This window comes from Vanessa atalanta, chromosome 3 (genome assembly GCF_905147765.1).
Source record: "Vanessa atalanta chromosome 3, ilVanAtal1.2, whole genome shotgun sequence".
In the NCBI taxonomy this organism is placed as follows: domain Eukaryota; kingdom Metazoa; phylum Arthropoda; class Insecta; order Lepidoptera; family Nymphalidae; genus Vanessa; species Vanessa atalanta.
This window is the reverse complement of record NC_061873.1, coordinates 10,337,661-10,350,923: the sequence shown is the minus strand read 5'-3', so window position 1 is coordinate 10,350,923 and position 13,263 is coordinate 10,337,661. Positions and strand designations below refer to the sequence as shown.

The 13,263-nt window shown below is 31.6% G+C and overlaps 1 protein-coding gene across 3 annotated transcripts; it reads right to left on the bottom strand.

Moving 5' to 3' along the window:
- Positions 1 to 5,981: 5,981 nt before the first annotated feature.
- On the bottom strand, positions 5,982 to 11,183 carry LOC125076898. Of its 3 annotated transcripts, none has more exons than XR_007120726.1 (4): positions 11,087 to 11,183; positions 10,660 to 10,877; positions 6,227 to 10,318; positions 5,982 to 6,120 (listed from the first exon to the last, which is right to left on the bottom strand). XR_007120726.1 is itself a non-coding variant. In XM_047688630.1 (4 exons), the coding sequence occupies exons 2-4, from the start codon at positions 10,873 to 10,875 to the stop codon at positions 6,093 to 6,095; spliced, it is 468 nt and encodes a 155-aa protein (XP_047544586.1). In that variant the 5' UTR covers positions 10,876 to 10,877; positions 11,087 to 11,183; the 3' UTR covers positions 5,982 to 6,092. The 3 variants fall into 3 exon arrangements, 2 of the variants coding, with proteins under 2 accessions (XP_047544586.1, XP_047544584.1); XM_047688630.1 differs by having other exon boundaries at positions 10,095 to 10,318; XM_047688628.1 differs by having other exon boundaries at positions 5,982 to 10,318.
- Between the last annotated feature and the right edge of the window lie 2,080 nt (positions 11,184 to 13,263).

The window sequence follows — 13,263 nt, the reverse complement described above, 5'->3', positions numbered from 1 at the left end:
CTACATGTGTCTAATTTCAACGAAATTCTGCAACATGTGTATCTACCAACCCGCATTGGAGCAGCGTGGATATGCTACAAACCTTTTCCTCAAAAAGGAGAGGAGGCCTTAGCCCAGCAGTGGGAAATTTACAGGCTGCAAAAAAATGCCTTATTATTTTAATCACTCAAACCGCACAACATTTTATTTTTCACTAATTCACTTTACATTTCGACTTTTATAGAGACATAACACAACTATAGAAACGTTCTTCCAAAAGGAGGGGCCTTTTGGGAGCAGGTTTTTATGGTTTATTCCATTCAATATCCAATACGTGTAATGTCCTTCATGACATTTTCCTTCACCGACGAACAAGGGATGAATTATGAAAACAAATTAAGCAGAGGCCGCGGGGCCTTCACGGCTCCTATTTTATTTACCATGCTTACTAATCTTTGATTGATTACATTAGAAAAATATACTAAAATTATTTTCTTAAGATATGTAAACTACAATAACTATAGTATGCACAGGTTACAGTATGCATGAAAAGGCCTCTTCTACAAGACGGTAATCGAAGTGTTATCGGCTGCATTACCCAAAGTAGAATGAGATGGATTTTTAATCGCGAATAAATAGGTTTTTTTTTCAGTTTGCTCTATATCTTTAAACTTTGAAATATATTTCTTATATGATTACCTGGATTATGTACTGATTCAATCAATACAGCTAAAATAACATTTTCCTTCACATTTATAAATCAGATTAAAAACGAATATATTCACTGATCAGACTGTTTATCTTAAAATACATTTACATTTAATATAAGGAAAAAGATATTTTGCTATCCACGGGTATTTGGAACAGATAATACATACATACCTACTCAATAACAAACAAATATCATTTTAAGATATAAATTATCGGCGTAAAGATCTATTTAAAATTAATATTTCAATGCTAGCAAGAAAAAATACTTCAAGTATTATATTATAATTACTAAATTAAAAACATGTAACATATTGATTATAAGAGTAGACTAAATTATATTTTCACATTTTTCTACTAACTAAATAAAACTTCGCCGGTTTTTGTTTATTAATAAATAAAAAATCGTACATGTTTGACAATGGCACAACCGTAGGTTGAATATCGTCATTTCTTTGATTCCCGTCTATTGTAAATCAGATAAAAGCGACACTTTTCGCGCCCATCTGAGTGAATACACCTATTATGCGAACACAAAAGTGGATATAACAAACGAAAATGCCATCGCTACCATAATTATATATATATGTACATCATTTATAACAATACTTCGAAATGTTTACGTATATGTCTACACATAACGTTTTAAAACTGTTTTCTCGACATAATTGTAGTTTTGACTAAGACGCTATTATTTATCTTATAGCGTTTTCATTCTAATATTAGAATGATAAAATTACTCTTGTAAGTAATAATACTTTTTTGAAACATATTTTTTGCAATAACTATACAATCGAGTGACTATGATTTATTATTAAATTAAATATTCCGGTTTTGCATAATATTTTGTTTATGGAGGAATGTTTGAGATATTTTTGGAAATTCAGTTATAAAATTAGGTCACTACATTGAGGTCTTATTTAGTGATTTCAGAATCGTAAACTATCGTTATTCGCTTGCCTTTGTATATTTATACTACTTATTTAGTTACTGGCCCGCATCACAAGGTTACAATAAGGGTCTAAATAAAACTTTTAGATGCAAGAGCGGAAATAAAAAGAAAAATTCTTGTATTTTACGGGCTTAGAAAGTCGAAATTCTCAGGTTTTCTATAATATGTTTGTTTTATACTTTCCTCTTGAATCACTCTGTTCTTTGATGAAAACCGCATTGAAATCAGTTGCGTAGTTTAAAAGATCTAATCGTGTAGACGGCGCGAAGCAACTTTATTATACTATGTACTAAAAGATTTCTGATTATGTTAAATGTTTTTCACCTGTAAAAATTACTTAAATTAAAAGGCAACACTGCTATATGTTAGGATAACTTTATAGAAGAAAATGTCCTGTGAAATGGGACTAATAGGCCCGAGAGCCGAGATGGCCCAGTGGTTAGAACGCGTGCATCTTAACCGATGATTTCGGGTTCAAACCCAGGCAGGCACCACTGAAATTTCATGTGCTTAATTTGTGTTTATAATTCATCTCGTGCTCGGCGGTGAAGGAAAACATCGTGAGGAAACCTGCATGTGTCTAATTTCAACGAAATTCTGCCACATGTGTATTCCGCCAACCCGCATTGGAGCAGCGTGGTGGAATATGCTCCAAACCTTCTCCTCAAAGGGAGAGGAGGCCTTTATCCCAGAAGTGGGACATTTACGGGCTGCTAATGCTAAAAAAAAAAAAGGCCCGCGTGGTCCTTGTAAGATACACTAGCAAACCTAGATAACGCACTTGGTGAGATATAATAAAAAATGTATCTATGCGATGTTATTTTTTATATTTATGGAAATAAAAGGATGAACCATAAGTTATATACACACCTCTTTATATAAAAAAAAAAGTTTTTAAGTATCTCACCCTTATTGACAAACTATATTGTCTTTTTTAGGTACCTACGTATTTAGGAAAATTAATTCAGGCATGCCTTGAAGTTCTTTTCCTGAGAACATCATGCTGTAAAAGATAAAATGTAATTATTTTCGTTTATGATACTAGCATTGAGAGAACTTAAATATTTATATTCTAAAGAGGAACTGCTTGTTATGAAAAAAAATTACATTAAGTTTATTAAATGCATTTATTCTTAGAATTCCTACAACTCAGATTTTGCGCAAAATGGCTGTTTCTTTAAGACAAAACTATGTAGCACTTTGAAGTTATTAATAGAAAAACTTCTGTACTAGTCGAAAAAATGGAATAAGTAGATTATTATTATATTTTTTTATTTTACTTTAAGATATCCTTCATTCATAGACCGGAAAGATGTTATCGAGATCTAAAATGTACTCTTAATGTATCGTAGGTATAACATTCGTTAAAGAACTGAGATATGTATAGAAAACCACTGGAGTGATGTATGATTTAAGTTGTACTCATACTTTTTTGTTTTATGCATGGTCAAAAGATAAAAATCATGTTTGAAGTGTTAAAATGTATACATATTTTGGAATTAGCCATAATAAAGGCCACCTATAATGTAATGGCTATATTATACGCAATAATATTAAATTATTTCAAAGGGTAATATAAGTTAAGATAAGGTCCAGTTCAAAAGAATAATGCAAGGTTTTAAATATGTAGTATTTATGGAAAACACTCTTCTTAGGGAATACGACTTTTTATTTAGTCATCGTACAACTGCTAATTCAAGATGTCTGGCAACCCTGCTTTGAAGTAAGGAAATCATCTAATAGATCAGTTTCAGTTGTAACTTCAATAAATAGTGAATAGGTTATTTTTGATATAGCTATTCAATATATAAAAATACTGTGACAGTTTTCTAGTTTATGGAAAATTATTAAAATCATTTAATTTAACAACTAAGTTACAATAAGTACAAAAATATTAACGAAATGTAAGTTTTATTTATATACATTCAAAATCTACAATATCAACAGACTTGTGTTCACCGAAACTAACTTAAACAATGATTCTATGTATATCCTAAAATTTAAATTGTTATACTGCTTGAACTAAAAAATAACGTTAATCCAAATAATTATTAAAAATATCGATTGTACAATATGTTTGTAGAAATATGAATATTCAAAAATGTACATTGGAATTAAATCTTTGCGAACAGCGCCATCTAGAGTTTAGTACCAACTTAACTGCGTAAAACATAGCAACATCCTTTCTAGTTTATCAGACTTTTGAAAGAGGGCGCTATACAAGTTTCAAATGTTTCAGCGTTCTACGTTACAACGTAAGATGGCGCTGTTACGTTTTATAAAATATGAAGTGGAAGTTGAATACCTACTTGCTAGCAACCTGCCTCGACTTCATTAGAGTATAAATAAATCACAAATAAACAAAACAACATTATGAATCGGTATAAATGATTAATAGATAATAATTGATTTATGTTTTGAATCGATATAAACTAAATAAGCTATTGTTTACAAATAGTAAATGAGACAAACTCAAATAAAAATATAATTGAAAACCATATTTGAAACTAATTGGTATATGTATCTATATGTTATAATAAGACGTTAAATCAAGATACCTACTAAATTAAATCGATTGAAATGTTGTTATATAATATACACCTACGTAATAAATGTCATATAGGTACCTATATACCTATGCCAATATATACGTTGAAAACATTTCTTTGTTTCCTCTTTTATTATTGAAATAAAAGGTACATTACGTACTGTTTTTAGGAAATGAATAATAAACGATTTCATTAGGATAGTGTAACATTTGTATTGATATGGTTTTATTTAATATAGAATAAATCGGTATTCAGATACCAAGAAACGAACGATTGTACCTGATATACTCTATTAAAGAGTCAGAGAGTTGTGAACTTAAATAATAATCAATAATTCATAATATTTCGCAGGCGCGTTGTCACGGCCCACGAACAAGAGGTTGTTGACGAACGAAGGTGATATTACTGTTATTAGGAATGAACATTTATTATTTTTTATTATCTGTAAGACAGAGTAATAATAAAAACAACTTAATTATATAGGTGATACCCTAGGTAGGTATTATTGTATTCTGTAGAATAGTTTTCTAAAATAAATTTGGCAATCGTTCTATTAACGTCTTAAAAGATTTCCGTGTTCTCTGAATTGAATTAAATTTACACACCGAATCTAAGATCGAAAAGTATTTCATTTTTTGTATATGTAGGTAGGTACTTAACTATATTTTTTAGTGAGTAGGTAGTTATGTTTCATATGCTTTACCTAAATAAAACATCGCTATTTCTAAATGTTTTCACATTATTCGATGCGATTTCCTTTCTTCTTCATATTTTGCTAGTCTTATAAACGAGTAGATATTATCTAACATGCGATGCAATGTTTTTTTTAAAATTTTAGTAGTCACGAGCATCGATATTTACTTCCGACGATCCGATTCATCCCTATTAGTGACTAGTGGTATATTTAAAAAAGTCGTATAATTTATGCCTACAAATTAATACGGATCGTCAGTTGTTATTTTGAACACACATTGTCCAGGCTGATATATAACTATCTAACGTTTTAAATCCCGTTATGATAATCGTAGAACGTAGAAGCTCTAGATTATTCATTATTCACTCTCACAGTTAGTCACAACCGTTTATCTGTTGTCGTCAATCTGTCTAGTTACTTCATTAAAATCAACACACCTGTTTATTTACTTCTAGTATTAAACATTTTCCTAGATAGTAGCGTAAACGTTAATTTCATTGATCGATAAAATAATAAGTATTCATTCTTGTTATATGAATATTATATTATGTGAAGTTTACACCTTATATGGCTGCAGATCACGAGGTTGTGATTATGGTTTCTGATCAGGAATTATTAATAGTAGCCCCAAGTTTCGAAAGATAGTATTTACACTACGGTTTTTCAGAAAGTACATGCTTCGGAAAATTTGGTTCAATTTATTCGAAATGAGCGCTTTGTTTGTTTTCTGTATGTAATTTATTTCCAAAATTGAATTCTTGTTAGCAACTCTGTCGGTTTATATAGGTGGCTTGTGTTATGACTACTAACCATTCAGGTTAGGGATGTATTTATGCAGTATTTAGTTTCAACTCCTTGTCAATTAATGTAATAGGTAAGTATTTATCAAAAGCAAATAGAAACGGCAATTTTCCGATGTGTTAATAGGCTAGTTGGCATGGCGCCCGCGTCCAAATATTTACATTACGAAAACTTGACAATGTAAACAAGAAGTCAAAAAATAGAACTGTATTTTAGTCTTTTATTATTGTTTTAAGAGAAACAAACAGGTAAATAATTACCGAAAACAAAGCTGTGGGTTATTAATAAAACAATGAGATACATATAAAAATATTTTATTAAAAACATTTTGGTAACATTTAATAAGAACACTTAGGTAAAAATAAATCGACATCAAAATCATTTAAAAAGAACAGCCTGGACTGGAAGTTCACGGAGGAAACCGGAACAACAAAAAACTAAAATAAATAAAAACAATGATAACACTCTAGGCAGACATGTCTAATTGACAACCAGAATTAAGGCATCGCAAGAATAATTATTTAAGTACGATAAAATACCTACGGCTATTATTATAATTACAACAAATAAACGCCTAGTGCGTAGCGTTCGCATGTGAAGCGTCGTCTCCGTTCCCCGCGCCGCTCGGACGGAGCGACGCGGGAGGCGACGGCGACGCGCGACCCTGTACAGTCTCTTGGCAGGGAACTTACATCGAGTATTATTGCCACTAACATTATTTCACTCCAATCACGAGACATTTCGCTTGCCACTACGCCGTAATTATACACTACTAAATACTAAAACATCCCAATTATACGAAGCTATGTTAAAATTTTACCTAACTAATAATATTATCTTCGGTTAATTTTGATACTAGAATGATATAACATCATCTCATATTGTACTCTTAACATTAGATACGCTGGATTAAATTATAAAATGAGGAATTACATGTTATACATAATATTGCAAGCATTACTGAGATTGTGCACGTTACGTGTATTCTTTCTTTAAAAGTAACAATTTTAAACTTATGTGTTAAGAAGGACGATCGCTTATACTGAAGTAGACGAGGGTCGGGCAACCGGCCGCTACGGCCTGCCCTTACAAACAGCTACATTAAAGGAACAGTCAAAGATTAAATTACGAGCATTGGCACTTTCAATATTAAATCTTAATTACACTCTCGAAATAGCACTGCATATCAATAACCAACTTAAAAACTAAATTCAGATCAGTCATTTATGATATCACATCAAAATAAACAGGGAAATATATAATATGTGATTATCGATTGGATATACTATATAATATATATTATATTCTTTTCAAAAGAGGTATTAATTTTCTTAAGGGTTACTAAAATATTGAGCTCTGCGCCGCGCGCGACGCACGATATCACGGTAATAAGAGAACAACATTAAACCAATAAGTTTTGGTACTTGGAGTTTGTCTCCGAGTTAATTCTATTTCGCTAAACCTACATAATGCTTATCAGATACGTAATACACAGGACGCGCACCCCTCGGCGGTCGCAGACATTCCGCGGGCGCCTCGTCTAGGCAATAAACCCTTCATCCCTATACAATTTTCATTATAAAAATACTGTCATTTGACTACAGTTCAATGAGAAAAATAGTTATTATAAATATGAATGAACAATAGATAAAATACAACATAATATAATATAATGTATATGATTTGACTAAACAAAATAAAATGCATAAAATTGAAATGATTAAACGTTGTAAAATCACTTGAAGACACTTAGCAATGGAAGGTACTAATTGATATTTTAGAAAAAAAAAATCATTCAGTTAAAATAAATAGCACAACAACCAATATATTTGGCAATGTGGATTAAAATAATTAACAACTACTACCCCTCGGCTGCTAACTTAAACAAAATTGGAATGCAAATATTGCATCGCACCTCGGCCTCTGTTGGTATTTGGGAGCGCGGCGCTCTGCCGACAGGGACTCCTACACTACGACTTAGGAGACTTTACAACAAGAGCTACTATATAAAACTGTGCGTATCTCTCCAAATACTCCCCTTTGAACTACATTCGATTGAAGCTTGTCATATTAAAGTTAATAACTAAATAATAATCTGAATGCAACATTTCATTTTAAATAACCATAACAACCATTTTGTGAGTATGTGTGACTGAATATAGCACACCGCTTGCAAAGGCACCTCTAAAATTTAGGATTTTGATATTAGCGACTTAGAGATGCCTTTCAATTTAGGATTATTGTTATGTATATCACTGTAAGCTGCATTCTGAGATCCATGCTATATGTTCAGTCATGACCCACTGAATCATAAATATTATATTAAAATTTTGTAAATTATTCACTTATTTGTTTATGTTCATAGCCCATTTGTATTGATTACTGGATAAATATAGATATCATAATAAATTGGCGATGACTCACAGATAAAGCAATTGATAAAAAATGCAATGTTATCATGTAAATTTAAATCGTGATAAGACCATTGTTTCGGTAGAGAGTTCTGCTAATAAAATTATCGTTATAAAGTTTAAATAAATCAATGCGTCATTGTTGGTCCCTTCCATAATATTTGCCAAACCTTGAATCAAATCCCATATAAATATAAATAAAATTTTGATAACTACAAACTGTATTGTCTCATATCAACATTTTTTATAAAAATAACTTTGTGGATAATATTTAAAGATTATTGTGTAGAAATACCAGTTTAAATTTAAAGCTGATCACAACATAGCAGAACCAAAGTTGCACAAAAGGACAGTATCAATTATTATTCATTATAGTAGTTAGTACTTTACACATTACTTATATATAATTTAAGAGACTCACTATTAAATATCTTGACTAAATTAAGAGACCATGGATATTACAATTTAAATATGCATTTATAGAGAATTTTCCAGTCTGTTAACGACACTTACGATAATTTCACTAGAAGCCCAGCATCTGGGCGCATTTAAATGACTCAATCGTTTTAAAACGGTCTGTAACATCTACTAAAACCTTAGAATATCTAATCACTGTTTTAATTTGTGATGATATGCACTGATAACCCATTATTACTATGTTCCTCATGGGTTCGTCACATAACTATACGAGTTGTTCAAGCTTTCACACAAGAGTGGATGGGAAACAGATATTTTGGGCAATGTGTCAAGATTGTAACCTCTAGATGACATGTCATCACTATTATATTATGTTCGGACGGTAAATCCAACAATCATAATTACATCTTAAAATTAACATTCAACTTGGCTATAAATTCGTGCCGTCTCGTCAAAATCGTAGATTGAATATACGAGATGCAGCCTTTCGGTTAAAACAATGACGATTCTGTTTATAAATGACTGTGGAATATATTCATATTAATAATCCTACACTAAATATTATCGTAAAACAATATTCAAATAATAACTATAAGACGTAATGGTGGGAATAACTCATTATGACATTTAAAAGTAAAAATCCATAATAATTTAAATTTAAATATTGCTTTAAAGTAATTAAACATAAAACCTAAGGGTCAAAAAATTTTAACCAATTGATTTTATGTCAATCAATTGACATAAATTGTTTTCAAACAATTTATAGATAATTTAATATGCATTATTAAACAAGTAATATTCTTTGGATAACAAATAATTATTAATATTTCTAAGAGGAACTAAATGTAATATAATATATTATTTTTTTGTCTTTATATATTAAATAATAATTTATAAGATTGGAATTTGAGGACTGATTCATTAAGATCCTAGTTTTTGGGATTAAAATGCCAATTTTGTATGTTTTTAAATAACATATGGCATTAACTTTTCATAATAACCTAACTTTTAATTTATCACACATTTAAATAAGTTAAAAACAAAAACGAAATTAAAATGGATCGTCACGCGTTTCTTAGAATTTGTCAAAAATTGCATTTTTTTAAATTAAGATCACAGTATTAAGTCACTTTTAAATTGTAACTCTACGAATTCGCGGGACGATAGCCACATACATATTCCACAGTCATCTGAACTGGGTCACATCAGGCAAATACATTAACAAAACATTAGGATATTGTCACAAGCCAGCGACTTCAGTTCAAATGGAAAATTTGTTCATTACCTAAAATAAATAGTACCTGATAGAAAATAGGATTCCCTGACATTTTAGGCTAGAATATCAGGTCGTCAGGTGATAAATTCATTACAATGTAGTGAACTAAAGTCGTTGGCTAAAATTTACAACGGTAGGACTAACCCCATTTATGTGACATGTTAAACAAGTCGATTTGCACCCTGTTGTGTCCCAGTTATAACCCAAAATTTCGTTTGTTCAGGTTTACGTTGTCATATTGTCGAATTAATCTGTGGCGGCTACGACCCATGAGAAGCCACACAAGCGGCAAGAATCTTTTACGTACTGCGTGCGTGTCCCGTACGGTCCCAACCGGTGGTACTGCGATCGGTTGGCGAAGAACAGCGCAGGATTGTTTGGTGGCAGTACTGTGGCACGGTAATTCCATCGAGGATCAGTGAGATTAGCACTCAAGTTGAGAATATCATGCCCTCCATAAAATATTGTAACATCTTCAACTTTTTTCTCTTTCGGACGTGGCTGTGGTTGCACAACGGGTTCGAATAATTTCTGAAATACATTAATATACGAATATAAACACGAACGAATAAGTTTCACTACATAATAGGACTAAGTTCAATGTAAAAATCGATATTTTTAATTGTACGATTATAATTACGAAAACCATTTATATTTATTTTTTAATACTAGTAAACAAAGAAAAGAAAAAATATATGCCATAAGTGAAATAAGCTCTACTTTAGTCCCCAAAATCTTTCCATTATCACACGTCAATTGTACACAACATTGATAGCGTAAGACGTTCGCCATTACGGAATATTATGAAAATAGAGAGGTCAAGGCCAGGACGTACGCAAACAAAATAGTGCAAATTATTTAATTTTTCTTACCTTCTCTGTTGTCTGAGGACTAGACGGCAAGGAGTCGTTATTTACCGACTCGGATTTCAACGAGCCCAATGAGCCGATACCGCTAGATTCACTGGAGACAGATGGGCTCGGGCTCGTCTGAGACTGAGACAGGCCCGCTATATCTATGATATGCCTGAACGAATTAAAATTTTCTGTCTCCAATCCAGCCAGAGGTAGTGCAACTGATAAAGCCATGTCTGTAAATGGATAATAACAATTGTATTCCAATTTACACGTGCATAATATACGCTACTGCGTGTGAACACATCGAAGTTATGTTGACAGCATTCAACGCGCCAAATTTTCTTACCACCACACAAAATATGTATGCGTAATTCACCTTTAACGAGATAATCACAAATAAAAAAAACACTAAGATAATAGGAATAAGAAAAACAATAATTACCGAAAAGCGCTATCTTCAAAAGTACAAGCCTCGGCGTAGTTGAAAGAGATCGAACATTTACGAAGTGAAGTTGGTTACATTATCTCGCGTTTGCGTGTGCGTGATGTCGAGCGGCAAGCGGAAGTTATTTTTTAGTCGGTAAAACAGTCTATTACGCAGCAAACAAAGATTCTTCGAAATATCAATTAATTTATAACAAAATTGCGTTTATAATGTATATTTATGTTTTTAATGGTTAAAAAATGATTTTTTACGACGTTTGTAGGCTTATTTAGTCAGAAAATAATATATGATTATATCTGCAGCAGCGCCATCTAGGCAAGGCAAACCTAAGACAAAACTCGAATATTTAAATAGTTCGTTCAGATCTGTGACGCTAGATGGCGTAACTAAATTTAAAGTTTACGCTATATCTAGGAGATGGCGCTCTCAGGTACTATATTAAGCATTATAAAAATTGATTTCTTTGGTATTATTGTTATAAAAAAATGAGTGGTTTATGGTACTTATAAATTACTTTAAGCTGATGACATGTATTAAAGGTCAATATTCTTAGTCGTAAAGCTTTGAGGATATGTGAAAAATGTTTTGATAAATAATCAAAATTAATTTATTCAATTTAAAACTGTCTTCAATACAGATATAAAATATTAAAAAAGGGTAAAAAGTTTAGTCTGATTATATCAAACAACCGTAAAATAAACTTGCTATTTGTGTTTTCACATATGATTGTAAGAGGGATTTTTTATGATTACGGTTGGCGGACGAGCAAATGGGCCACCTGATGATAAGTGGTCACCATCGCCCGCAGAAAATGGCTTTAAGAAATATTAACCAGTCCTTACATTGCACATGCGCCAACAACTTTGGGAAATAAGATGCTATGACCCTTGTGCCTGTAGTTAAACAGGCTCACTCACCTTTCGAACCGGAACACAAAAATACTGAGTACCTACTGCTGTTTGGTTGTTCAATATCTGATGAGTGGATGGTACCTACCCAGATGGACTTGCACAAAGCCCTACCACCAATTAGAATAATTTTCTTTCTAATTATTAGGTATGTCATGTTATAAAAACCAAAACAATAAAGATGTCCAGGCAAATTGCAAATTGTTTCTATGAATGCTTTTCTTTGATATAAGAATCAAACTGCAAAATAGAAACTACATAATATAGCAGATATATCTATTAGCAAATTGCACTGAATGTGTAAATCTATGGTTTTATTTATTTTCATTGCAACTGTCATTGGAATATTGTATGCTTCACCTACCCAACCATCGCTATCTAATGAAAAATATTTACTTTTTAAATTAAATGTATTTAAGTGTTTAATTGTATTTAGGAAACTAAGTATATTTTGTCATTTAACACTAGCTCACTAACCCTTCTAACCGGAACATATAAATCTTAAGTTTTGCTGTTGGATATAGAACATGATATATGGCCCAGACAGGTTAGCATAAAGGCATTATAGCAAGTACAAAAACCTCACCACCAATAAAAGCACTACTACCAAAGAAAACCTACTAATAGCTACACCTATATTGAAATTATTTTATAAACGCTCCAGAAATACTGATGGATTATACGGTTATCCCATAACTATAGCTATGGGCGTAGTTTATCACAAGAATAGTTTTAAATATGTGGTTGTTATGTGGAAAAATTGAAGACTGAAAATAGATGGGTATGATGTGGGAGAAGGTAGAAACGGCTCAAATCAAAATAGGGTATAAAAACTTTGCAATTTAAACAAACTTCATAAATTTTAAAATATATTTTAACTGCAACTTAGAAGAAAATAAGATGTAGGTAACAAACACAAACAAAGAAACACTCTATGTTATATGTAAATCACAATTAGGTAAGTATATCATAAAAGGCAAGTGTTATTTTTTCACAGATTTAAATCGATCGTCAAAACGGCTACCTAATTAGTATCTATCTACTATTTAATTTATGTCATGATTAGGCTCGACTTACGCCAGTAAAAAACCCGGGAGCAAAAGGGGGCGCTTCACCGATGATGGTCGAGTCTTGGACATAAGAAGAGGCACCTTAGAGAGTCTCACATTTTTTTTTTGGGTATGGGGAGTTTGCCAAAATACTGCACTCGAACGCGTAAGCATAAGCCTAAGATGGTTAAATACATTTTACAAATTTATTTTTCAT

What these genes read in the sequence shown, in the direction of transcription:
- LOC125076898 (XM_047688628.1), bottom strand. Translation starts at nt 10,875, where the DNA reads ATGGCTTTATCAGTTGCACTACCTCTGGCTGGATTGGAGACAGAAAAT. An exon ending in GTCCTCAGACAACAGAGAAG is followed by an intron (nt 10,319 to 10,659) that starts GTAAGAAAAATT and finishes AATGTATTTCAG; the next exon opens with AAATTATTCGAACCCGTTGT.